At 49.6% G+C, this 26,247-nt stretch overlaps 1 protein-coding gene across 11 annotated transcripts in view; it reads right to left on the reverse strand.

The window, feature by feature from the left end:
• The window catches only part of MAB21L3 (mab-21 like 3), a 145,164-nt gene that overhangs the window by 56,908 nt on the left and 62,009 nt on the right, over positions 1–26,247 (reverse strand). For 7 of the 11 annotated variants that reach the window (XR_007154909.1, XR_007154908.1, XR_007154906.1 and 4 more), the window contains exons 4-5: positions 23,901–24,079; positions 23,239–23,433 (exon numbers count right to left, since the gene is read on the reverse strand). Coding sequence is in view for 5 of the 11 variants with exons in the window: in XM_047871830.1 (XP_047727786.1) it covers positions 23,239–23,433; positions 23,901–24,079 (374 nt within the window). In the remaining 6 variants the exon portion in view is untranslated. Of the gene's footprint in view, positions 1–13,050; positions 18,299–23,238; positions 23,434–23,900; positions 24,080–26,247 lie in introns of those variants that run through there. The other 4 variants (XM_047871828.1, XM_047871829.1, XM_047871832.1 and 1 more) reach the window with 1 other exon arrangement.

Genomic DNA, 26,247 nt, shown 5'->3' on the forward strand with positions numbered 1-26,247 from the left:
ATCACAGCCCTTCTCTGCACCATGTAGAAGCTCGAATCACCGACCACCATGCATTCCATTTGTTTGCATAAGCATGTTGGTTTTCCTCCTTAACAGTCAGTTCCTCAAAGGCTGGATCTAAATCTCGTGCCGCCCTGCACCCCAAACAATACCTAGCCTAGTGCTTTGCACACATAAGGTGCTCAATAAACTATTTCATTTCTAAAATAATGGCTTCTTGAGTTTTGTACAGCTTTCCTAGGTTTAATGATTATAAAATATATTTGGGGAAATCTCTAAACACTTGGAAATTAAACAAAAGACTTTAAAATAATTAGTCAGAAAGTTTCAAAGGAAATAAGAAAATATTTTGAATCAATAAAAGTAAAAACATAAAATGTCAAAATATATAGGATGTACCTAAAGCAGTGCTCAGAAGAAAACAATGCTTATCTTAGAAAAGAAGAAAGGTATCTGCTTAATCATCTAAGCTTATACCTTAAGAAACTAGAACAAGAAGAGCAAAAGCAAGCCAAAGCAAGCAAAAAAAAAAAAAAAAAAAGGAAATAACAAAAGAACAGATATCGATGAAATAATAAACAGAAACAATAGAGAAAGTCAATGAAATCAAAAGATGGTTCTTTGAAAAGATCAACAGAATTGATAAACATTGAATAAAAAAAGGAGAGAAAATGCAAATCATCAATATTCAGAATGAGAGCTATCACTACAGATGCTCTAGACATTAATGTGGCAATAAGAGAATTACTGCGAACAACTCCACACACACACATCTGACAGTTTAAATAAAATGGCCTAACTTCTTAAAAAGAACAAACTACCAATTCAGCCATGATGAAAAGGGTTATCTGAGGGGTCTTCTAATGATGGAAGACGTTGAGTTCATAGTTAGGAACCCTTTAAAAGAGAAATCTCCTTGCCCCCGTGGTCTCACGAGTGAATTCTCACAAACATGTCAAGAAGTAAGAGCAAAAAAGGAGGAGTGCTCCCAGCCTATTTTAGTGGCCAGCATTATCCTGATTCCAAAGCCACACAATGACAACAGAAAACTTCATATCCCCATTCCACGAACATAGATGCAAAAATCCTCAATAAAATATCAGCAAATTGAATCCAGTGATAGGTGAAACTAAGAATATGTTGTGATTAAGTCCTCAGTGGATGAATGGGGCAATGATACTCTTCCATAGTCTCACTGTGATGACGGTTACACAAATTTGTACATGTATTACAATTCACAGAACTGGGCACACACACACACACACACACACACACACACACACACACACCAATTTTACTATATATCAATTTCTAAAATGAAGTTTAAAAATGGGTGTGTTTGGGGGCACCTGGGTGGCACAGACTCTTGATTTCAGCTCAGGTCATGATCTCACAGTTTGTGAGTTCGAGCCCCTCATCAGGCTCTGCACTAACGGTTCAGAGTCTGCTTGGGACTCTATCTCTCTTTCCCTCTGTCCCTCCCCCACTTGTGTGTGTGCACCCTCTCTCAAAATAAATAAACTAAAAAAATGGGCGTGTTTTGGGGTGCCAGGGTGGCTCAGTCAGTTGAGCATCTGACTCTTGATTTCAGTTCAGTTCATGATCCCAGGGTTTGGGGATCAAGCCCCTTGTTGGGCTCCGCGCTGAGTGTGGAGCCTGCTTAAGATTCTCTCTCCCTCCCTTTGCCCTTCTCCTGCCTACGCTCTCTCTAAAACATAAAAACTAAATTAAAAATGGGTGTGTCTTGTGTGTGCATTAGCTCTCTGGTGACATTCACTAACATTTGTACGAAACCTTTGCCAAAGTGCTTCCAGATACATTTCACATAATTTTCCCACCAACAACCACACAAGATGTGTGTCATTGGTCACATTTCACAGGTGGGGAAATGGAGTCTTGGTGGGGGGGGGGGGGAATGTCTTCACGTGTACTGAGGAGCAAGTCAAGCCACAGGTCCAGGTCCTCAGTGGAAAGTCCCTGTCAGCTCTCCCCTGATTCTGTGCTTCACCCCCGGACGGTGATGGCAGGGCAATTCTATGTGTCCCCACCCCTCCATGGAAAGCTAATCCAGGAGCAATTGTGCCCAGGGCCAGTGGCTGCCAGGACCTCACTGCAGAAGACTTTCACGAGTGGGAATTCGCATCAGAGGGGGGCTGTGGCTCAGCTCCTGGCTCCAACGGTCCAACCCTGTGAAGCATGGTGTTCAGCCCACCGCAGCAGAGAAGACCTCCCCCACTCTCTACATGCTTGCTCTCCAGATGGCTTCTTTTCCTTTTGTGGTGATCTTTTCTTCTGTAATTCCCTAAGGGTGTGGCATTCTACCGGGTTCCAAGTAAACGGGGAGGTGGAGTGCAGGAGCAAGAATCAGATTGCTAGACTATTCCATGCAATTTTCTCCAATTCCCTGCAACGTGAGGACAGTTGTCTGAGAGACCCTCTTCTCCCCATTCCCGCTCTACCCCAAAAAGCATATGTTTGTTAAGAGAGGAGGAGAGCAGAAGCTGGGGGAGGTGCCCACTGGAGTCCTGATTGATTGAGGTGATCAGGAGCAGTGAATGATATGCCAAGAACACACTAATGGGAAATGTGCTAATGACAGATTGTTCTATATTTGTGTATCTCTCTCCTTTTTTTTCCTTTTTCTTTTCTCTTTTGTTTTTTAGAGAGAGTGAGAGAGCATTCGGGCATGAGTTGGGGAGGGGGGGGCGGAGGAGGGAGAGACAGGGAGAGAGGGAGGGAGGGAAAGAGAGAGAGAGAGAGAGAGAGAGAGAGAGAGAGAGAGAGAGAATCTTAAGCAGGCTCCACACTCAGTGCAGAGCCTAACACCGGACTCAATCCCATGACCCTGCGATCATGACCTGAGCCAAAACCAAGAGTCAGATACTCAACCGACGGAGCCACCCAGGTGCCCCTTCTTTCAGTTCAGTTAATATTTATCAAATATCTGAAGGGGTCTATGTGCCCAAGTAATTGCTTATATCCCCACTTCATCAGAGTAGATATTGATGGTCAAGAGCCATTTTTAGGGGACTTAATCCTTAAATGGAATGAGAGTTCATGGGGTGCCTGGGTGGCTCAGTCGGTTAAGCGTCCAACTTCGGCTCAGGTCGTGATCTCGCGGTCCGTGAGTTCGAGCCCCGCGTCGGGCTCTGTGCTGACAGCTCAGAGCGTGGAGCCTGCCTCAGATTCTGTGTCTCCCTCTCTCTCTGCCCCTCCCCTGTTCATGCTCTGTCTCGCTCTGTCTCAAAAATAAATAAACATTAAAAAAATTTTTAGTGGAATGATAGTTCAGAATGCTGCAGGAACTTTTGCCAAAACTCCGGAACCTATCAGGAAAGTCTGGACAAGCAAGGGGCAAGTGTGTCTACCAGGGGTCACCAACACAGACCTGACCCTACTGGAATCTCATCTTGTTGGAATGATAGTCTGTTTCAAAGGCTTGATTCTGGCTGCGACATCCTGAGGCTGAGTCATTCCCTACCATGCCAACCCCACTGGAATCAGTCTGGCATGGGGGCTGTGGGGATGAGTGAGTTTTGGAAGGCGCAGAAGATGCGCCCGAGTCTGAGACTGTGCTGGAAAGGAGCAGTGGGCTATGAGAGAAGTTTGCAGGGCCTTTACAGTCTATGTTTGGTGAGTAGAGACTGGGCAGACCGCATTTCACAGGCTGGCACTAGCAAATCATGGCAAAGGCAAGAAATGACTTCATTCCATTTGGTCTGGGAGCATGAGGTATAAGGGCACACTTTTCAGGGAAGGCAACCAGGTGCCTCTTGTGGTCGCAGCTACAACCCTAGTGGTTAGAAGAGGGGCAATCATAGGAGAACATATTTTAGGGAAGAGTAAGAAAGACCCAGTCACTTTTTGGGCAGCCTAAGGTTACCGTGGAAGCTTCCAGAACGGTAGATTTCAGCAGCTTTTCTTCTTTGGGGAGCAGATAGTCTATTGTAGTGTTCCCCAGACAAAGCCAGGACACGGACCTGGGATAATTCCCAATCAATTTTATGGTTACGGGGTGCTTTCTTTCGGTTTAAGAAGCAATTCCTCACACACCTGTCTTATCTGCTTTTCCAATTCCATGAGGCAGGTTTTATGATCCCCGTTCTACAGATGAGGAAATGAAGGCTCAGAGAGATTCAGAAACATGCTCAAATTCTCTCAATCATTAGATGGCAGGGCAGGAACTACATCCCAGGCCTGTGCAGCGCCCTTCCCCTGCCTATCTGGAGTGAGCTTCTCAAACTGAAACTCATCTCTAGGGATTACGAAATGGGCACGCACAAGATGAGAATTTCCTTTTACTGCAATTCTGAATTTAACAAGTAAAGATATTGGTAAGTGCTCACTGCTGGCCAGGAGTGTTGGCTTAAATGTTTTGCAAGGGCACTTGGGTGGCTCGGTCAGCTGAGCGTCCGACTTTGGCTCAGGTCATGATCTCACCTTCGGGGAGTTCAAGCCCTGCATCGGGCTAGTTGCTGTTAGTGGAGAGCCCACTCCATGTCCCCTTCTCTCTGCCCCTCCCCCACTTGTGCTCTGTCAAAAATAAAATCAAATAAAGTTTTTAAAAATGTTTTTCCAAATGCACGCCTTCCTCCCTCTCTCCCTCCCCTTGTTCCTTCCTCTCAAACATGTACCGAGGCACCGCCACACGGAAGTGATGGAAGTCATGATGTTAGGCGTCGTGGAAGTTACAGAGATTACTGACCCAGGTTCTGCCTCCAGGGGCTTCACAAAGTAGTGCTTGATCACCACTAGGCATGTTACAGTGGACTGTAACAAGGGCCAGCGGATCCGAGAGCTCTTCTATCGTACCCACCAGAATCGACAATTTCCTTGTTTGCTCATGTTCTGTTGCCACGAACGGCGAGCTCCCTGTGAGTAGGAAAGTGTCCATCTTACTCAGCATTGAATTTGCAGTACCTGGAACAGTACCTGGCACACAGCTGGTGCTCAATATTTGTTGTTTTTGGCACACAGTTGGTGCTCAGTATTTGTTGTTTTCTGTGTTTTTTAATTTTTTTAATGTTTATTTATTTTTGAGAGAGAGAGAGAGAGGCACAGTGCGAACGGAATAGGGGCAGAGAGAGAGGGAGACACAGAATCGGAAGCAGGCTCCAGGCTCTGAGCTGTCAGCACAGAGCTCGACGCGGGGCTCGAACCCACGAACTGCGAGATCATGACCTGAGTTGAAGTCGGATGCCTAACTGACTGAGCCACCCAGGCACTCCTCAATATTTGTTGACTGAATGAATGAGAAATTGATACTTAATGGGAGTCTCCTGGAAAGTTTCAAGGAAAAACATTCATATGGGGCCTTGATGAAGAGGTGGGTTTTTGCAGGTACTGTAGCTATGTGTGTTCCAGATTGAATGTGAAGGGTGGGGAAACAGCTGGGGTGGAAAACCCCAGGCAAGGGACACCCCTGGCAAGGGACACCGAACGTGGCTGAAATGTAGGGAACGTGTGGGAGGGAAGTAAGGTTGGGCTTACGTCATGCAAGGCCCCGGACGTCAGCTGTTTGTTCCGCTGGCCACTGGAGACTATTCAAGTGTCCGCAGTGGGGAGAGGTTGGCCAGAGTCGTGGGTTTGTGTGACAGACCCAGTATGGGTTGCAGTGAGAGTGACAGGAGGGAGGCTGTGGGCGTGTTGGAGGTGGAAGCAAGAGTCCAGGGGAGAGGTGACAAGGGCGTGAACCAGGCAGCAGCTGTGGGACTAGGAACGGAGGGCCCTTCATAACTAGAACGTTCCGATCTCAGCAACCAGATGAATGTGGAGGTTGAAGGACAGTGAGATTCAAAGGTGATCCTGAGGCTCTCAGCCTCGGGGCAGGAAGAGAAAAGGGGCTATTAGCGGGGTTAGGCTGCCAAAAGGGGACAACTGTCTGGTTGGGGCATCTTACGCTTGAGGGCCCGCGGGACGCCGGGTGAGAATGTCCAGCCAGCTCTCAGAAAGTCCGAGATGGGTGTGGTTATGACAAACCTTCTAATCTGCGGGTCAGAAATAGTTGAGCTGGGGTGGCCCTTTACCACAGGCTGCATGATTACAGGCTGCAGAGCATCAGCCTTGGAAGGGCCTTGGAACTCATTCCTCCTCAGTGCAGAAGGGGTATCTGACGCCCAGAGAGGTTGGGTGACTTGCCCAAGGTCACACAGCCAATTGGCCCTCCCTGATTCTTACAGGAGGTCACTTAACTTTTAGGTGATTGGAATACTAATTTTGAAAAGTTGCTAACACGCACCTCTCGGTGTGCAAAGCTGATTAGGGTAACTGCAGTCGTGAAATAAAGAGAATGATCTGGGTTGAACTTAGCTGCCATCCAGATGAGAGCACGGTCCTAAAGGAATTGGGGGCAGGATGGGCGGTGGCTTGGATTTTGTCTTTTTGTTTTTGATGTGCCTTTGTCTCCCTCATTCAGCACCCCATGAGGGCCACAGCCAGAGATGATCAACCTGTTTGAGTTCGGAATCCATAACCTCTCCAATGTTTCCAGACTCCCAGGAGGTGGAGGGCAGGAGGAAAATGAAGCCTGGTACCGCACCCCAAATTCCTCTCTTCCTCACCCAAATGACACTGGTCCAACTACAAACTCTAGGACTTTTAAGAAAAGCAAACAAAACCCCAACCACATGCCAAAGGTCATCTGGCCTGAGGTGAGAGTGAATGACTAACTCCCGTGAAAGGGAGTTTTGAGGATTTTTTTACAGCGTTCAAAGGTGCAACTGGGAAATGTCAGCCCAGGGAAAATTCTAAGACAGCACTTTCTCCCATACCCTGTGCTCCACCCGCACCCTTTCCCCCAATGATCGACCCACGGCCTTGTGAGGAGTGAGCCATGTCAAGGGCTGAGGATGTGGGTCACTCCCTGCCAGCCCCCCCTCCCTTGGCTCCTGGGCGCTCACTTGACTACAGAGCCGGCAGGCAGGCAGGCCAAAGCTTCTGTCTGGAAGGCCTGGTCTGCTCTGTCTCCGCGTACCTCTCCCACGCCCTGCACTGTGAGGTGTTCACTGGGACAAATGCCAAAGACATGGCTGTGCCCACATCCAGTGGGGTGACCTTGAGGGGACTCCTTTTTCTCTCTGAGCTTCCAAATGCTCATCGACGAACTGGGTTCACGATGCCTACCCACAGCCTCGGGGCTTCTCCTTTCCTCCTCCTTTTCCCTCCGCGGGTCTATAAGGAAGAGGAGTTAGAGGAGCACGGCTGCCTTTTCTTTTCTGCAGCCCCTCCACTCTTGCGGGCGAGGCGCTGGGCGTCCTGCAGCTCAGGGACAGTCACCGTCTGCGGGGGTGGCCTGGATTCGCATGGTGCAGTAAGAGAAGAGGGGCCCCTGGGAGCACGCAGTCAGCTCGGGGGGTCACAAGGGCCTCTCCGGGCATCAGGTGAGCCGACGGTGCACCCCAAAAGCACAGGGCTCTGCAGGGAGCCTGTGGGCACTCTGGGCTGGTGGCATTGCCAGCTGCTGCAGGGTCTGCGGGAGAGGAGCCACGGGCGTCCCCTGCCGCTTCATAGTCAGACAGCACTGAGCACCAGGACAGACGCCTCTCCCCCACCGGGCCCCTGGACTTCCCCTCTGGGTGGAGGGTGAAGGGGGCACCCATGCCAGGCCCCCACTGCTCCTCCTCACTCCTTCAGGAGCCCATGTCCTGGTCATCAAGGCCACAAGTCACTGACGGTGGCCGCTGGACAGAGAGAGTCAAGGGCAGAGAACTTTCCTGATGTCCCTTAATTCACCATGTGGGCAAGGAAGAACTCCTTGGAAGGAGGCAGTAGAGAGGAGGGAAAGGCAGGAGGAGGGGGCCCGGCCGAGGGCTGTCATAAGTCCCGCAGCACAGGAGCCCAGAGCCCAGCACCTTTGTCCCCTGGCCACCAAATGACCAAAGCCCTCAGGCTTGGGCAGGTGGCTTGCTCACTCAGTCTCTCAGGTCTGGGTTCGGTGCTCCGCCTACTTTTCTAATATCCCTCTGGGCCCCGAAGAGGGAGGTGACATTTTACATGACATTCAAGAGTTGAGCATGATGTTGTGAAAGTGTTTTGTTCGTTCACAATGCCACCCTCGCAGGACCACTGTTCCCTCCGTCTGTTGTATCCGGCCTTCAAAGGCTGGGTCCTGACAGAAGATTCATAGGTAACAAAGCCTGAGAACAGAAGATATAAGCTCACAAAAGAAAGTCACACAGCCGGGGCGCCTGGGTGGCGCAGTCGGTTAAGCGTCCGACTTCAGCCAGGTCACGATCTCGCGGTCCGTGAGTTCGAACCCCGTGTCAGGCTCTGGGCTGATGGCTCGGAGCCTGGAGCCTGTTTCCGATTCTGTGTCTCCCTCTCTCTCTGCCCCTCCCCCGTTCATGCTCTGTTTCTCTCTGTCCCAAAAATAAATAAAAAAACGTTGAAAAAAAAATTAAAAAAAAAAAAAAAGTCACACAGCCAAAACATAATGACGTTTGAATGAGAGGAAATTAATGGTCTAGAGTCAGAGACGAAGGGAATGAGACAGAGACCTTCTGCCAAGAGCCCTACCATTTGTCCCCCATGCTTGGCAGGAAGAGAGGGGGGAGGCCCGGACCCCTTTCTGATGTGTTTTGTTTCCATGCAAAGTGTGTGCGTGTGCACGGGTCCGTGTGTGTTGCTCGCGGAGTGCACAAAATGCCTGCGTTGGGTTGGATCCTGGCTGAGCCGGCTGCGTCCGGCAAGCGCCAGCTGCAAGTACGCGTCAGTGTTCCCCTCGGCGGTGGCCGGGGAGGCCCGGATGAGGCGCCGCCCCCCCCCCCCCCCACTCCCCCCGCAGCATGAGTGTGCACCCGCATTCTGCTGCGTCACACCGGGCTCTGCACTGGGAGAGGAGCCAGGCCCTTCCTGGAAGGAAGGCATCCGGAGGCCAGAGGCAACTTCTCTTTCTCTAGAGGCGGGGATGGGATTCCTCAGCCCTTCCGAATGTTACTTCACCGCGGGGAGAGCCTGGCCTGAGCATCGGAAGTCGTGGGTTCAAGTTCAGGCCCTGCCTTGAAGTGAAGCATACCGTGGGGCGAATTCATGCATTCATCCCTTCATCTAAGTATCCGTTCAACAAAGGTTCGCTGAGCACGTGCTATGCACCAGGCACCGTTCTAGGTGCAGAAGCTGCAGCAGTGAACAAAACAACTCTCCGCGCATGGGAAGTGTACATTCCAGTGAGAACAGGCAACCTGCCACGCGGAGAGGAAAGCGGGCTGGGGGCGCAGAGCGAAGGGGTGCGATCTGTTAGACTGGTCGGGGCCGAGGCGGCTCTGTCAACTGTGGGCCAAGGGATTTCTGAACAGAGGGGTGAGCTGGGACAAGGCATGGGACAGGAGCGAGCTTGTGTTTGAAACAAGGCAAGGACGGTGGCGTCCTGTGGCCGGAATGGGGTGGAGGCGCGAGGTGGCGGGCGAGGCGGGAGAGAAGGGTGGGGGGCAGGCCGCGTGGGCCGTGTGGGCTGCAATGGGAGTTTTGAGTTTTTCTGAGAGGGACCGGAAGCTCCTGGAAGGGTTGGAGCAGGGAGACGTGCTATGACTTGCATGTCAAAGAGACGGCTGGCTCTTGGGCAGGGAAGACTTTGGTGGCCTGCGGCGGGGCGGGTGGCAAAAGCAGGTGCAAGGAAACCAGTGAGGAAGTCCGTGTAGAGGCGTGGGGATGCATGTGGTGGGCTGAAGGTGCGGGGTGATGGAGAGGCTCCAGGACGACGCGTGGGTTTGTGGCTGAAGCAAATGGTTGGACAAGGACTCTATTTACTGAGTGGGGACAGGCTGGAGAAGGGAAATCAAGGGTTCCGTTGGGGGCACTGTAAATCTGAGCAAATCATTTTCTGTCCTCTCTTCTAGCCTCTCCTTCTCACCTATGCAACAAAGGGTCGTATAGGCCACCAGCTGGTCACCAGGCTCTCCTCCATGATGATTAGGGCTACCTTCTTTAATTCTTCCACATTCCCATGTCTTTTAAACATGCAAATATATTCTGAATTCAGAGAAAAGAAGCAACAAGAGAGAGGAAGAGAGAGGGGGGAGAAGGAGAGAAAGAAAGACCACAAAAGCAGGTCCCCGTATCCGACAAGGGCCCTGCCCATGCTGATGTCCTGACAACCATGGCAGTGGGACCAGGGTGGAGGGCGAGGGGGGTGAGAGAGCACAGGCCACAGATGAGGGAGAATCACCAAAAATGTGTGGCCAGAGTCTGATTTGGGTTTGCAATTCCTACATCACTTAGGTTTGCACTTTAGAAGCTTCATGGGCTTCTGAGGAACAGATTTTAGACTTTCAATTACAAATCGCCTCAAAGTTTGTGAGCTGAGCCCAACAGGTCAACCTGTCCGAACCCTCAGTTGCCCCATTCTACCATCTCTTCAAGTGAGAAAACTCTATGATTCTGCCACTTTGAAGGAGAGAGAAAAAAAAATTCCTGTAAAAGTCCAGGAAGCTTGAGACTTGAATAGGTCATTTCTGAAGGAGTTCTGCAAATACTTCTACACAATACATTACTTACTGGGCATTTGCCATGTGCCCAGGGTTGTAGACACAACCTTGAAAATAGGGATGAAATCTCTTTCTCACAGAGACTCCACTCTGGTGGGAGATGATAGATGATAGATGATAGATAGATAGATAGATAGATAGATAGATGGAAAGAATATATAGACAGACCGATAGAAAAAAGGAAGGAAAGAATGTCCAGGTGGTGTTTAGTGTCATGGAGAGACTTAAAGCAGAACAGGAAGTTGAACATATCAAGACAGGGGTGAGGAGGGAGTAGGGACCAGTGATAACTAGTTTGTATAAGAAGGGTTAGGGAAGGGGGTGCCTGGGTGGCTCAGTTGATTGCATGTCTAACTCTAGATTTCAGCTCAGGTCATGATGCCAGGGTCATGGTATTGAGCCCTGCATGGGGCTCTGCACTGAACCTGCAGCCTGCTTGGGATTCTCTCTCCCTCTGCCTCTCTTCTCCCCAGCTTGCATTTGCACCCGCACATGTGTGCGTACTTTCTCTTAAAACAAAACAACAAGAAAGGTTAGGGAAGGTCTTCAGAAGACACAACAAGCAAAAGTCCTGAGGCGGAGTCATGCTTGGAATGTTCTAGAAGAGCAAGGTGTGACTGGAGGTGGGAGTGAGAAAGGAAAGGGGTAGGAGGTAGGTTCAGGGAGCTCGGGGGTTGCAGGTGGTTTGGGCCTCTGGATTTTAGGATGAGTGGGATGGGACGTGACTGGAGGATTGTGAGTGGAGGAGTGACGGGACTTGAAAACTGGAGGGGACTTGGTGAGTGGTGCACGGAGACCAGAAATCCCTAGGGCATCAGACACCATGTCAAGATATTTGAAGCTGTAAGGCAATCAGGCATATTTGTTCCACCAAATGCCTAAACCAAAATCATCGGGCCTAAATGAGAAGCCTGTACCAATGTTGCTGGAGGGTTCATTCACTTGTGTCCTGAAAGGTTATTGTTGTCCGTTGTGTGCCACACACTGGGGACACAATGGAATAAAAGACACTCTGTGTGTGGGGGGGGAGGGGGGACAAACAGGCTAGAATCCAAATCCAGGGTCACGGTAGCAGATAATGTGGGAAGGGGGGTGATAGGAGCCAAGACCCTGGAGTCCTCAGTGAGAGAATAAAGGTAGTGGCTAACTTTCACCTGAGCCCATAGAATTAGTCTATATAAACAAATAGCCTTGGTAGCCATTAAAAAGACAGAGAGATAGTACATGAACCTTACAAACTAGTAAGGAGGGGGAAAGAAATAGAAAAAAAAAAAGAGAAAAAAAGCCCTTAATTTTTAAAAAGGCAAGATGCTGGGGCAAAAGACAGAAAAAGGTTTGGAAAATGGGTCACATGGAAAGCACAAGAGTAGCAATCAATCTAAATGTATTAGTCGAGTCAAAAGGCCTCCATTTGTTTTTAGAAACTCAGCCATTTACAAGAGACAGAGTTACCAACAATGTAAAGATACAAATGGGTGGAAAGCTAACTGATGGAAAATGATATGCGAGGGCAACTAAGGTGGTGTTCCAACATTAACATCAGACAAAAGCAATGTTTACGCAAATGTTTACGACAGTTCAAAAAAAAAGTCACCTTATAATGATAACATCTTCAGTTGACTGGGAAGACATAAACTCTAACCCTGTATGACCCTAATAATATAGTCTGAAAGCATATCGAGAACCAGTTGTCGATGCTTTAAGGAGAAATCGAAAAATCCACGCTCGTAATGGGAGATTTTAAAACAACTCTCTCAGGAAATGTTGGAAAACGCAGCCCAAAAGAAATCTGAAATAGATACAAACTTTAAGCAGCACACCATCTAACTGACATTCCTTACACCTTGCATCCGAACTCTCACAACCCCTTGTATGCACTGACCACTGGAGACGCTCAGAGCAAAAAAGCTGGCCTCCATGAGTATCCACGGAGTGAGGCCTTCAGACCCGTCTCTTGGACTCCGGTGCAATCTATTTATAAATCAGTAATGAAAACATAACTAGGAAACCCAATATGTTTGAAAATAATACTTTTTAAAACATCTAAGTACCTCATGGGTCAGCGAGGAAATCGCAGTAGCAATCAGAAAATAAACAGAACTAAAAGAAGATGAAAATGCAATTTATTAACACCTGTGGAATTCTGCTGAAAGGGTATTAAAAGGAAATTTGTATGCTTAGAAAAGAAGACACGCTGAGGAGTTCTGAGCTAAACATTTAAGAAGTTAAAAAAAATAATAACATTAGAGTAAGCCTGGAGGAAGTAGAGGGAAAGAAAGCTATGAGCAGAAATTAACGAAAAACATACAAAGATGAACAAAACACACAATTACTCCATAAGTCTCATCAAGAAAGAATACAAATATATCAGAGTTTAAATAGATAATTAAGTATGATGAACAATTATTTTGCCAGTAAATCTGAACACTTAGATGAAATGGGAGAATTCTTAGTAAAGTGTAAATTAACAGGAAGCTCAGGAAGAAGTAGAAAATCTGAATATCATTTACCCCTAAAAGGAAAATTAATAGCTTCAAATCTTCTGACAAAGAAAACACAAGGCCCAGTCAGCTTTTTAGGTGAGTTTTACTAAAGTTCCAAGCAAAGAGATCATCCCAGTTTCATGAGAATTGACTGGAGAAAGAGAGAGAGTGTTTTCTAACTCTGGTGAGAAAAGGCACAGCGGTAAAATTGTAGAGGACACCATAGGAGCATATCTCCATGACGTTAAAAAACAGGAAGGAGACCTGAGTGCATTCAGGGATGCCTGGGTGGCTCGGTTGGTTAAGCATCCGACTTCAGCTCAGGTCACGATCTCACGGTTGGTGAGTTCGAGCCCTGCGTTGTGCTCTGTGCTGACAGCTCGGAGCCTGGAGCCTGCTTCGGATTCTGTGTCTCCCTCTCTCTCTGCCCCTCCCCTGCTTATGTTCTGTCTCTCTCTCTCAAAAATAAAAAAAAAAAAAATTTTTTTTAAAAAGGCCTGAGTGCATTAGAAGTCACATACGAGAATGTGTATAAAAGCAGTTCCCATCACCAAAGCTAGAAACAACCCGATGCGCACCTACAGTAACGTAGATACGTACAGTAGCAAGGGTTCGCCGTGGAATATTCCATGATGGTGGGAAGGAACACACCTCTGCCACCCACGCCCACATGGAAGAGCCTCAGAAGCACACTATGGACAAAAGCCAATCCCAGAAGACTTTGCATGGGATGATTCCATTGACATAAGACTTGAAAACAGGCAGAACTGAAAGACATGCAGGTGCACGCAAGTCGTATTTTGTGGGCTCTAAAATCAACCTTTTCACATTTTAATCTCTCTAAAACAATGGGGATGCACGGGGCCCCTGGGGGGCTCAGTCTGTCAAATGTCGACTCTTAATTTCTGCTCAGGTCATGATCTCGTGGTTCCTGGGTCTGAGCCCCGCATCTGGCTCTGTGCTGACAGCACAGAGCCTGCTTGGGATTCTCTCTCTTTCTCCCTCTCAAAATAAACATTTTTTTTTAAAAGAAATGAGGACGGATCTGATAGTCAGTGGTGATTTGCAATTATGAAAGCACCTTTTCTTTCTGGGACGTGAAATCATGATTCACCTCACAACTGTTAGGGGCTTAGGATCAATGAAATATGACAGGGAGTCAAACTGTAAAGGAAAGCAGCTGAATGGCTCACATAAAATCAGGGAGAGAGGGGGCTAGGGAACAGAACGGGCACCTAGGATTCTAAAGTACCGGCCAAGTGCTATTCTTCACCTAGGTAGTATATTGGCATCTGTTTTATTATTATTCTTTAGATACTTTCAACTCCCACCTGTGTGATATCTTTCAAAGAAAGAAAGGAAGGAAGGAAGGAAGGAAGGAAGAGAGGAAGGAAGGAAGGAAGGGAGGGAGGAAGGAAGGGAGGAAAGAAGGAAGGGAGGGAGGAAGGGAGGAAGGGAGGGAGGGAGGGAGGAAGGAAGGAAGGAAGGAAGGTGTGAAGAGGAAGCTGGGCAGTGAAGAGAGGCTAAGAGGGGGAATGACAGGTGTAAGAGGAAGAAGAGCACGCTACGCACAATAAATGGAAAGCTGTCCCCGAGAAGGCAGGTTGGCATCGCTCCACCGCACGTGGAGAAATCCTCAGACACTTCCTCCGCTCAGCAAGAGGGACGAAGGAAAAGACGGGTTTATGGAACTCGTGGTGGGATGCCACGCACGTTGTCCCCGTGATGGTTTGTCATTTCTTGATGAAGGATGTCTCTATGGGGCGGGGGGAGCTATCAAGAAAGGCAGCGGTGGAGGCACGGCCTTGGGGAGTAGCTGTCCAAGACTCCAAGCGCTTATTCGACAGCTACGGCACACCAGATTACTAAACGAGCTTTTGACGTCCTTTATTCTGTTTATTCCCCTCATCAAGGCAGTGAGGCACATACTCTGTCATCGTGTTTGTACTGCCTTCCCAGGGTGGCCGTACCAGAATACCACAGGCTGCATAGCTGAAACAACAGGAAATTATTTTCTCACGGTTCTGGAGAATGGAAACCCAAGATCAAGGTGCTGGCGACATTGTCTTCTCCAGAGGCTCCGCTCCTTGGCTCGCGGGTGGCCTTTCCTCCCTTGTGCCCCTGCCCAAGTGCCTCTTCCTCTTCTTACAGGAACATCGGTCCTAATGGCCCAGGGCCCACCCAAATGGCCTCATTTTAACTTGATCACCTCTTTTAAAAATTTTAATGTTTATTTATTTTTGAGAGAGACAGAGACAGAGACAGAGTGTGAGCAGGGGAGGGGCAGAGAGAGAGAGAGAGAAAGAGAGAGAGAGAGAGACAACAGTCTTCACACTGTCAGCACCAAGTCTGATGCGGGGGTAGAACTTGTGAAGCGTGAGATGGTGACCTGAGCCGAAATCGGACGTTCAACCGACTGAGCCACCCAGGCGCCCCTTGACCACCTCTTTAAAGGCCCCACCTCCAAATACAGACACATTCTGAGGCACTGGGGGTGAGAGCTTCCGTACGTGAATTTTATGCGTGTGGGGGGGACACAATCCAGCCCATAACCACGCCCATAAAAAAAATGGAGATACAGAGAGGGGTGAACAACTTATTAAGGGCAGTTGTGTGCCAGCGAGATGCAAGGGCAAGCAGGTCACTTAAATGGCTGAATACCAACCACTGCAGTATAAAACAGTCCTGTGGCCAGAGTGGACATGAAAGGAAAAATCTTTTGGAGAATAAAAACAAAAAAACAAACAAACAAAAACTTGACCAGAATAATATCAGACTTATCAGTATATATATATCAGCATATCAGCATATCAGTAATATCAGACTTCTCAGAGCTAGGCGCTCTGTGCCTACAAACAGAAAGGAGGGACAACTCTCTCCCAGGCTCCCTTTGAAAGCCTGAGCCTTAAGCAGAAAGACTGTGATGGCTGGCCACCCTTCTCCCAGAAGCCAGATTGAAGTCCCGGGCTGAGGAGGGTGCCACCTACTGGGCTCTGAGGGGTATGTGCGGGGAAAGAGGCTCTTCCCAAATGCGGTCCTCTACTGTCCTCTGCTGCCCAGCAGAGGAACAGTCGGGAGTCCGCAGATCTCCCTGCTTCCTACGAAGACCACAGACAGATACGGGGGGAGGTGGGAAGAGCCTACTGGATCAGACTGTGGAGTATGTCAGTCCCACTCCTCTCCACGTGCACATTTCCAATCAGTGGTCCAGCCAACTTCCACTTCTTGGCATTATACAGCTCGCTTAAAACTTGCTTCAGTTGTTTTCATCATTAAAAAAAAAAAAGTTATTATCTGCCACCTTCTCAGAAATGATGTGTCCCAAGGCCCCAGAGTATGGGTCTTTGAATGCAAGTTTTGATGACTTAACAAAACATTGGCTTGCTCATTATTTCACATTTTCAAAAATTATCAACTCATCATATCTTTGAAAGGATTTTTTTTCCCCCAACAGTTTAAAATCATGATTTCCTATGTGATAGCCCAGGGAACCCACCATTTGGTTAGAGTATTTTTGTAAAAATATTTCACTTTCCAATGTGACTTTTTTTAAAAAAAAACTCAGTTGTTCATGCTTTTAGAAATTTCAGTGGGGGAAATGTTCTGAGTAATAAAGGATTCCCTTGAGTTGAAAAGCATAAATAAGTACCAGAAGAAAGCATTGACCTCCCCAAGCATTCTTTGTGCCACATGGGATGTGTGGCCCCGTGGATCTCAGTGAAATTCAAAATGGGTGGGCTTACTGGCCTTCAATGCCTCAACTCTTGTGTGGGACCCTACGCCCCCTTTATACAGTCACTGGACTGGTCATTTAAAATCCAAGTCATAAATAAATAAACAAACAAAATGCAAATCATATCACCATACCCTACTGCTCTGGGAAAGGCCAACTGTCATGCCTTTGATTTTAGAATAAAACACAGATTCCTTGCCAGCTTTACAAGGTTCAGTGATCTGAACCATTCCAGCCCCTCCAAGCCTGCCCCTGCCCCCCGCTTCCCTTCCCCTTCAGCTGTTTGCATTTTCATCCTTCGAGGAGCTCTCTGTGGCTCTATTTCAATATTCTGTTTGTTTCCTTCAGGGCACTTGCTACCATTTGTAATAATCGTGTTTATTTATCTGTTGTGCACTTCCTGTCTTTGACCTTAGGTGCCGTCCCCCAACGGGTACATCCTTTGTCCATTTGGCTCCTCGCTCTACTCCCAGTGCCTAATGAGCATGTATCTACCCATGAATGAGTGAGCGAATGAGGTGAGCAAAGGCAGGTATTGAGAGGTGGGTGACACCAAGCCATTTCTTGGAGGTCATCATCCTGGGCCCACTCCAAGAATATAAAACATCGGGCACAAGAAAAGGGGAATGGCCGGAGCAGGCTGGCAAGCAGAGCTGAACTTTCACCTCTGGCCGACACTGGCCATCAAAACCACCCTCTCCCCTCTTAGAGAACACGAGGGAAGCAGCTAGAACCACACGACCCAAAGGACGGTTCAGGAGAACTGAGGGCAGGAAGGCCAGGGCAGGCGTGCCCACCGGTCAGACACAATCACCCCGTCAGCGGTGTTGGTGCCGAGCCAGCAGGCAAACACTGGCTACCAACCAATGACTGACACTTTGTGTTGACCCAGTGCCCTCCTCTAGTAAGGGCACCAGCATAGTCCCGCAGGCTCAGAAAGGTACATTCACAGCTGCATTTGCGAGTGGAAAGGTAATGAGCCCACTGTCAGTGGGCTGGAGCACCAGTCCTGGGCCGCAGGCCGATGCCTGGCCCCCCAGGGGTTCTTGTCTCCATCCTCCCCAGCCGACACTCAGAGCCCGAGCGAGGAGAACACATCCAGTGCTGTCAGCAGCTCGGAATCGATGGCTTGGGGAAGCCTGATGACAGCTTGTCCCCGAGAGAGGTAGCTCGTGAGGGCTGAAATGCTTGCTTGGCTCTAGGGAAGCTGAGATTGGACATCTTGGGGTACAGTGTTCCCCCCTTAAGTGCTAGTGGGTCAATGTCATCTCCTGTGCCACACGTTGCTTCTCTCCTGAGCAGGATCCTCCAGGGAACGAGGTCGAGCCAGGATAAGGTGTCCAAGAGCCTCCCAGGCAGGAGCAGCGTCAGGGCAGGCCGATCTGGGGGTTCTTCAGGAAGAGAGCCAGCTTCTGGGCCACGGTGTCCAGTTCGCCCGAGCTGGCATGTTGGAGCAGGTTGCTCTTGCGCACGAAATAGTGCTTCAGAAAGTGCTGGCTCACACACTTGTGCAGCTTCCTCACCAGGCGCAGGAACGCTTTGCTGAACACCTGCCAGTCCTTCGGGTGGGGGTATTTCTCACAAGTCCAAAAGAGCACCGTCTACGGAAGGAAGAGGTGGTGTCAGACATCGTTCCGGGCAATGGAGGAGAAAGTCTTCAGAAATGGTACCGGGCTCACGCGGCCGTGGAAGGAGGGAGAAGGGAGTCACCCGGGACAAGTTGGTTCCTCCATGATTTCACGATCCCCACCCTCGGGTGGGTTCTCGGCCTCGCCCTGCAGGTCTCCTGCGCCTCTTTGATCATTGTTTCTCTCGCCCCTGGTATCCCCAGTTACCACCACTCTCCTTAGATCTGCAATTTCCCCACTCCTGGCGGATGCCTTTGCCTACTACTTTATAAGGAAGATGGAAACCCTCATGGCAGCCAAACAGTCCGCCTATATGCGCACCTTCCTCTCTCGCTCTCTGCTTTGACCACCCCGCCTGGCCAGGGGAACCCCCAAGCAGGGCTTGGGATCTCTCCTTCTGGGAGCTGTCTGCGACTGACTTCCCTCTTTCCTGCCCTTGCCCTTCCTCTGCTGGCTCTTGCAATTATTCTAAACTCTCCTCCCCCACTCCTTGCCCCAGGGCCACGTCTGCCTCCTAACCTCTCACATCTTGGCAAGTGAAGGCTTCTCCAAAGAATCCTCTCAATTATCTGTCGTCATTTCCTCTCCGCTGACTGCCATCTCGATCCACTGCAATATGAATTTTTCCGCCATCGGTCCTCAGGGCCCGTGGTCTCCATGTTGCTAAGTCCAAGTCCAACAGGCCTTGCCCAGCAGAATGGGGTTCTCTCATTGGGGCTTCTCAATGGGGTTCTCTCTCACTGGGTTGCCAAGCTTCTGGGCTCTCTGGGTTTCTCCGGGCACCACAGCTACCCCTTGGCACGCTATCTGCTTTCTCTACTTCCCAGTGATGGAGTTTTGGAGGCTCCGTTCCATACCCTCTTTTTCTCTTGGTCTCTTTTCCTTCCTTCCTCAGCAGCTAGAATCCCCACCGAACAAATAGAGGTCACTCACAATTTCTCTTCCCAGGCCAGACTTCTCTGACCTCCTCTCCTGGTATCTCTTGGGAATCTGAAAGTTATCGCCACCAACATGTCCCAGCCGGACTCACGACCCTTCTCCCCACAAACCTGGTGTGTTTCCAGACTTCCTTATCCAGCCAGTCTCAGGCAAGACTCAACCCGGGAGTCACCCCTCCCTCACCACCCTCATCAAGTTCTGCCAGTGCCTCCAAAGTGTTTCTCTCATCTACCGTGTATGTTCATCTCCACTGTTTTCTTCCTCTCCCATCTCACTTGGGCCTCTGCCCCTATTCTTGTCCCCAGTCTGTCACCACCACGCTGCGGCCAACGTGATCTTTTTGAGTATAAATCTATGTTTCTTCATGTCTGAAATACTTTAGGGCCGCCTGGGTGGCTCAGTTGGTTAAGTGTGTAACTCTCGATTCAGGCTCAGGTCATGACCTCATGGTTCAGGAGTTCGAGCCCCACATCAGGTTCTGCATGGACAGTGTGAGGCCTGCTTGGGATTCTCTCTGCCTCTCCCCTGCTTGCATGCACATGCACTCTCTCTCTCTCCCCCTCGCAATAAATAAACAACAAAAAAGAAACACTTTAAAGACTTCCCACCATCGGTCAATGAAAAACCACAATCCTTAACACGGTTTGGTTTGCGAGGTTTGCTCCCTACCTTCCTTTCCAGCCTCATCTTACCCTCGTCCTCCCTTGTTCTCTCCTTCCAGCCCCACTGGCCCCCCTCTTCCACCACAGGGTGACTTCTTTCATATCTGACTTCTGTGTGGAGCACACTTCCTTCCCCAGTATGTCTGGGAAACTCACCTGTCAGATCAAATTTCCCTACGACACCATTAAACACTCTCTTCGTCCCGCACTTCCCATAAGCACTAGTGATCACAGGAGTAGCCGTCTCTGTATTCATTAATGTGATTCCCTGCTAGATTGTAAACTGCATCAAAGAAGAGAGCGATACCTATTTTAATTGCTGTTACATCACTAGCACCCAGCAGAGGAGCTGGCCCATGGGAGGCAGTCAATAAACGCTTATTGACTAAGTGAAATAAGCAATGTTATGATTTAGATGTTGAGTGTTTTTAAAATACAGCCTTGACTAAGAAAGAAAAGAGCAGTTTTGGGTTCACGGCAAGACACTGAGTGTGTTTTGATTTAGAGCACATCGTGCAAAGTAAACGAGTCGGAGAGGATATCATGCTAGTCAAGATAACCTAGATACAGAATAGTTTGGGGCACCTGGGTGGCTCAGTCGATTAAGCATCCGACTTTGGCTCAGGGCATCATCTCACAGTTCATGAGTTTGAGCCCCACATCGGGCTCTGTGCTGACAGCTCAGAGCCTGGATCCTGCTTCGGATTCTGTGTCTCCTTCTCTCGCTCTCTCTCTGCCCCTCCCCAGCTTGCAACTCTGTCTCTGTCTCAAAAATAAAGAAACATAAAAAAAAAAAAAGATAACCTAGATACAAAAAAGTGTTTTCATGCCTCTTGTAGTTAAGCATTTATCTCCCTAAACAAACCAAAACAGTTAAGCCTCTTATAATCAAGCCCCTGTGCCTTTGAGTGGGTTTTAGGGACAAATAAGCCAAAGAAGGATAAGCTCTTGTTCACATGGACTTGCTCGGGAAAGAGCCACTTTGGGGAGGAGGTGAGAAACTCATCAGACAGTTAGGCTGAAGATGGGGTGACAATAAGTGGCACGACCTTCCTGATGCTGTTTTGCAACCAGTCTCTTCTGTTTTCCCCAGGCTGAAGGCTTGGCAACGATCCCGCCCACTCAAGCCATCATCCGGATGGTGTCTAACCGCACACTGTCACCAGCCACGCCCATCCCAATGTCTAAATGTGAGGGCATCCTGCCCTTGGGCCACAGTGGGAGACTAGAAGAACAGGCGGTTAGGACTGTTTTTGCCCTCCCTGCCCTTCTCAAAAAATAACCCCCCTTTACAATGCCCATTCTTGAGAGGGCACAATCCTGTGCCTTGGAGGTGAGCTCGGGAGAACTGAAACAGAGCACCTTTAAGGAGTTGCCCTAAAATCCTCTAGTGACTGAGAAGCCACTGGAATAAAAGTAAATCTTCGCATGTAATGCAGTTTTGACCGCAGTCAAGGCCCGGGAGGCCCGTGGTGGCCCTATTCAATCTCGTCTAAATTATTCATGTCACTTAATGTGTTTCCATCCATCTTAATTGTGAGGCAATGAAGTCAGTGGTTAAGATTAGGAGCTTCAATAGGAGATAGAATGGAGTTTGCGGCTCAGCTCTGGCTCTTGCTAGTGTGGCCTGTAGAAAGGCCAGGAGGAAAGAAGCTAAACCAGCAGAATGAACTAGAGTACCTTCAGGAAGCACATGTCCTCGATCCAGGAGAACAGGTGAGTGTTTTTAGGGGAATGTGCTCGGTGTTGAGAATGTTGAGATTCCAGAGAGAGGCACAGCTATGTGCAAATGAGATTATTAACAGATTCTTGGGCAGGTCAAGAGGGACAGGTTATTAGGGAAGATACGAAAGCAAAGCAAAGACTACTGATTTCGTGGCCGGGGGGCGGGGGGGCTGTGGAAGCTCAATAGAATGTGAAGGCATTCATTCATTCACCCAACAAGTATTTACTGAGCAACTACTAGGTACACCACATTGGGAGAGATCCTAAGAGCTCGTTAGTAGTTGCCCTTAAATACCTTACATTGGAGCTGGGGTCAGAAGCTCTAACCCCAACACAGGGGCAGAAGATGGAGGTCCACTGAATGCCAAGGGGCACAGCAGGAGCGTGCAAGGAAGACACACACACACAGGACCTGTGCTCACCTTGTCGAAGGGCAGGGAGAACGGACAAAGCTCCCGGACAGACGCTAGGTAGGTTCGGGCTGTGCTGTCTCTAAGTCTGCCTTCTCCCAACCTCAGTGTGCCACACAGCCTGTTCCATGAACGTCCAGTTCACGGTGTATGGTTGGAAATTTGCAAAAGAGGAGCTGAGAGTGTGAAAGTCACCTCCCCAGGGGGACCCCCCCCCCCTCAGCCCCGATCTCGCAACCCAGGTCAGGCTCTGCTGCTCTGAGCCCTCACGGAATGATGCTCCTGTCCTCTCTGGTGCTCCCCGTGCTGTGTGAGGCCACATGCACCTGGAGGACCATCTGACAAATGTCTGTCTGCCCCGCTAAACCATAAGCTCCATGGGAGCAGGAACCACTTCTGTGTTTGCTCATCTTGTGCTTGTGGAGCACACAGCAGGTGCTGGGGCAGGTGTGGCCCATAGTAACCTCAATAAACATTTGCTGGGTGAGCGAGGAAGGGCATTCATGAATGTTGGGTTTGGGGGCGAGGGGAGGCAGGTGCCATAGGGTTTAGGGAAACCCCTGCCAGCTGATTTGGAACCTGGCAGTTCGGGTCTGTGGCAATGCTCACGTGGCAACCTCACCATTTCCCGGATCCCCCTCTGCGCGGCGGGCATCGGAGCACCGGTGGCCGCACCTGTGGGGACTGAGGGAGTCCTCACACCAGGGAAACCTCGAATCCATCTGAGATTCAAGCAATTTGCAAGACTTCATCAGACCGTGGGTTTCTCAAAGGCGGAGGCTTTGAGTAAATCAATGCTGAACCCCAGCCAAGTTTCTGGTGCATCGCGCTGGTTTGTTGCGTGAAATAAGTCGAGGGGAGAGATGGAGAGAGAAGAAAATCTGGAAAGGGCAAAAAGCAAGAAAAGGAAAGAGGGCAAGAAGGGGAGGGCAGGGAGGAGGCGGAGGCCATTCAGCCTGGGCAGGGCTGCGGCGGGCACACATACAGCCCGGGTTTACACATCTCGGTAGTGAGCAGTAACTTTGGGATGGCAACTATGGACACTAGGGTCTTCTCCTGAATTCGTCGCGTGCACACACACACACACACACACACACACACCTGTCGTGAGTGGCTCCGGCCGGGCCCTGCAGGGCATACAGAGAGGACCCGCCCAAATTCGTGCGTGCCCACTCACCTGCAGATGGTGGGACGTGACCACAGGCCTCCTTCCCGGACACCAGACGTCCTCCTTCATCTGCCTCAGGGCCTGGAAGCACTTCCTGCGGCAGCCCCCGTCCTCATCCAGCTGGTCTAGCAGCACCTGCTCAGCCTGCAGGAAACTCTGCTGCCAGTGATAATTTGAACAGGCCAACAAGGCAAACCCAAACGACTGGGGAGAGAGAAAACCATGAGGAAAATGAGAAGGACGGTGCTCGCCGCAGCAGAAAGCCCTCTCTGAAGCCATCCGCTACTCTGGGGTGGGGTGGGGGGGCTGCCAGCAGGCAGGCTCTACCTCCTACGTGGGGGACGCGGAAGGAGCCTCGGGACAAGCCCCCTTCCCGGAGCGCAGTGAATGGCAGAGGCTGTGCCCACTTTCAACTGGTTCTCCACGTTAAGCCCGAACCAGAATCACCTGCGCAGCTTCTTACACCACAGGTTGCAGGGCCCCGCCCAGCAGGCCTCGGTCGGTAGGTCCGGGGCGGGCCCGGGAATCTGCATTCCTAGCAGGCTCTCAGATTCTGCGACCCACACCTGGAGCACCGCTGATCCCGTGACGCCTCATGTTTCCTTCCAGAGCTGGTTCACAGTCAGTGATGCTGTGGGCGGCTAAGCTGTGAGCCCCCGGCTCCCCGATACCTTGATACACTCCACTCGTTGTCGGGAAGGCCAGCGCTTCAGACAGGGAGGCCAGCGAGCTTTCTCGGGCCAGACGGTAGGGATCTCCACCGTGGGGACCAGCTCTAGCTCCACCTGACATGTGGAGGTTTCCACGGCAACCCAAACTGCGGAGAGCTGCGTCAGCATGCTGACCTTACCTGGTGGGAAATGACAACGAGGCGATGAGAAGAGAAAGCCTGGCTCATTCCAAGAAGGAATTTGGGGGCGGCGGCTCTGACCACCTGATCGCAACTGGTGGGGCAACTTTCAAGCGTCAGGAGCCTTCCAAGGGTGGGGTGTTTATGTCAACACTAGACAATTAGCTGAGTAAATATCGATAGAAACGTTGCTAGAAAATCTCATTGTTAGTGAGTGTTTCTTTGTCCTTCCTCCCCCACCCCCAAAGTTTTTGTGGTACCTTTTCTTTTAAATTAATAGATTCTTGAGGTGCCTGGGTGGCTCAGTCGGTTAAACGTCCGACTTCAGCTCAGGTCATGATCTCACAGTCTGTGAGTTCGAGCCCTGCATCGGGCTCTGTGGTGACAGATCGGAGCCTGGAACCTGCTTCGGATTCTGTGTCTCCCTCTCTCTCTCTGCCTCTCCCCTGCTTGCACTCTCTCTCTTTCTCTCTCTCTCTCTCTCTCTCTCTCAAAAATAAAATTAAAAATTAATAAATTCTTTTCAGAAGGCTCAACTGAAGAAAAGAGACACAGAAGACAAAGAAAAGACGTATTTGCTGGTAAAAATGAAATCCAACCATTCTTCCATGCCCCCTCCGTTTCATCCAGATGTCCTGACCTTGCTGAGGACAGCCTCCAGTCCCCTTACTCCTTGACCTGCCTCTGGTGGGGTTCGGCTGAACCCACTTCTCATCTGACTCCCAGTCTCTCAGACAGCATGGCTTTGTACCCCCAGTCTAGCCCATTAAGCCAGTCTAGCCTCAGATGTATTTGTCATCCTGAGCCCTTGTAATTATAAAATACTTCAAAGTGTTCATAGCCATTGGCTTAAATGGTCGAAGGAGTGGAAACAGGCCCCCACTGCCTCTTCCAACCAGGCAGAGAGAGGGAGAGAAAAAAAAAGGCATCTGGTAGCCTCTTCCAGCTCCTATAGGAGGACTCACTGCTAATCCGTTCTCCCTTCTTTCAAAAGATACGCGGTGGTTTTGTTTGTCTGTCTGCCCTCATTACAGATAAAGATGAGCAGTCTTGAATCGGGATCTATTATTGTTCTCTTCTTTGCTCAGAGAGGAAAATGGAACTCCCTCACTAATTGTGTCGGGCTGTTCAAAAGGATAACGTCCCTCTCCTTGGCTGGGGCGTGATAAAGAGCTTATTGTCTGCATATCATCAGAGCTGCCCAGACAGGAACACGGCGACGTCTGGCACCTTGGCATCATTTACTGAAAGCATCTCATCAGCCTGCCCGGTTTGAATCTCTCACTTGCCCTTGCATTGTTACCAGTGTTGCAGAGGTAAGTAAGAGGTTAGCGCATGCTGGGCCAGCCTGCCTCGCCCACACCCTGCTCCTGCCTGGCTCTGCTTCCTTGCCGTGTGACCCCATCTCTCTCAACCTCAGTGTTCTCATCTGTCAAACAGGTAGGAAATTCACTCTTACTCTACAGGTTTGCTAGGCGCATTGCATTTTCCATGAAAGCATCCTACACGTGGTGAAAATCCATTAAACGTGTGCCAATTCCATTAGGGAACCTTCCAGAATGGTTCTGTGTAGACAAGCAAACGCACATTCAGATCCGTCTCTTTCTCCACACGTGGGAGTGCACATTGTTCGGCACTGTGGTTTCTCCCTTCATTATCCAGCACAAGGATTTTTCACAGCTCTGTGCGCACACACACGAATGTACCCCACTCTTTTAAAGGCTGCGCAGTGGCCCAAGAGGCAGAGGTAGCACAATTTATTTTGTCAATTTCCCCTTATAATTGACATTATTTCTAGTTACTTACTATTACAAAGCCCATGGCAGTGAATACCCTTGTACATATTTCTCTTTCAAAAAAAATTGTTTTAATGTTTATTTTTGAGAGACAGACACAGTGTGAGCGGGGGAGGGGGCAGAGGGGGAGGGTACACAGAATCTGAAGCAGGCTCCAGGCTCTGAGCTGTCAACACAGAGCCTGACATGGGGCTCAAACTCACAGACTGTGAGATCATGACCTGAGCCAAAGTCGGACGCTCAACCGACTGAGCCACCCAGGCGTCCTTCTCTTTTATGTGTAGGAATGTATTTCTAGAACCTGGAATTGTTGGGTTGTCAAGTTAAGCACATTATAAAAATGAAAACAGACTATAATCGCGCTTTAAAAGG

The sequence above is a fragment of the Prionailurus viverrinus genome, chromosome C1, assembly GCF_022837055.1.
Source record: "Prionailurus viverrinus isolate Anna chromosome C1, UM_Priviv_1.0, whole genome shotgun sequence".
NCBI classification, from domain to species: Eukaryota; Metazoa; Chordata; class Mammalia; order Carnivora; family Felidae; genus Prionailurus; species Prionailurus viverrinus.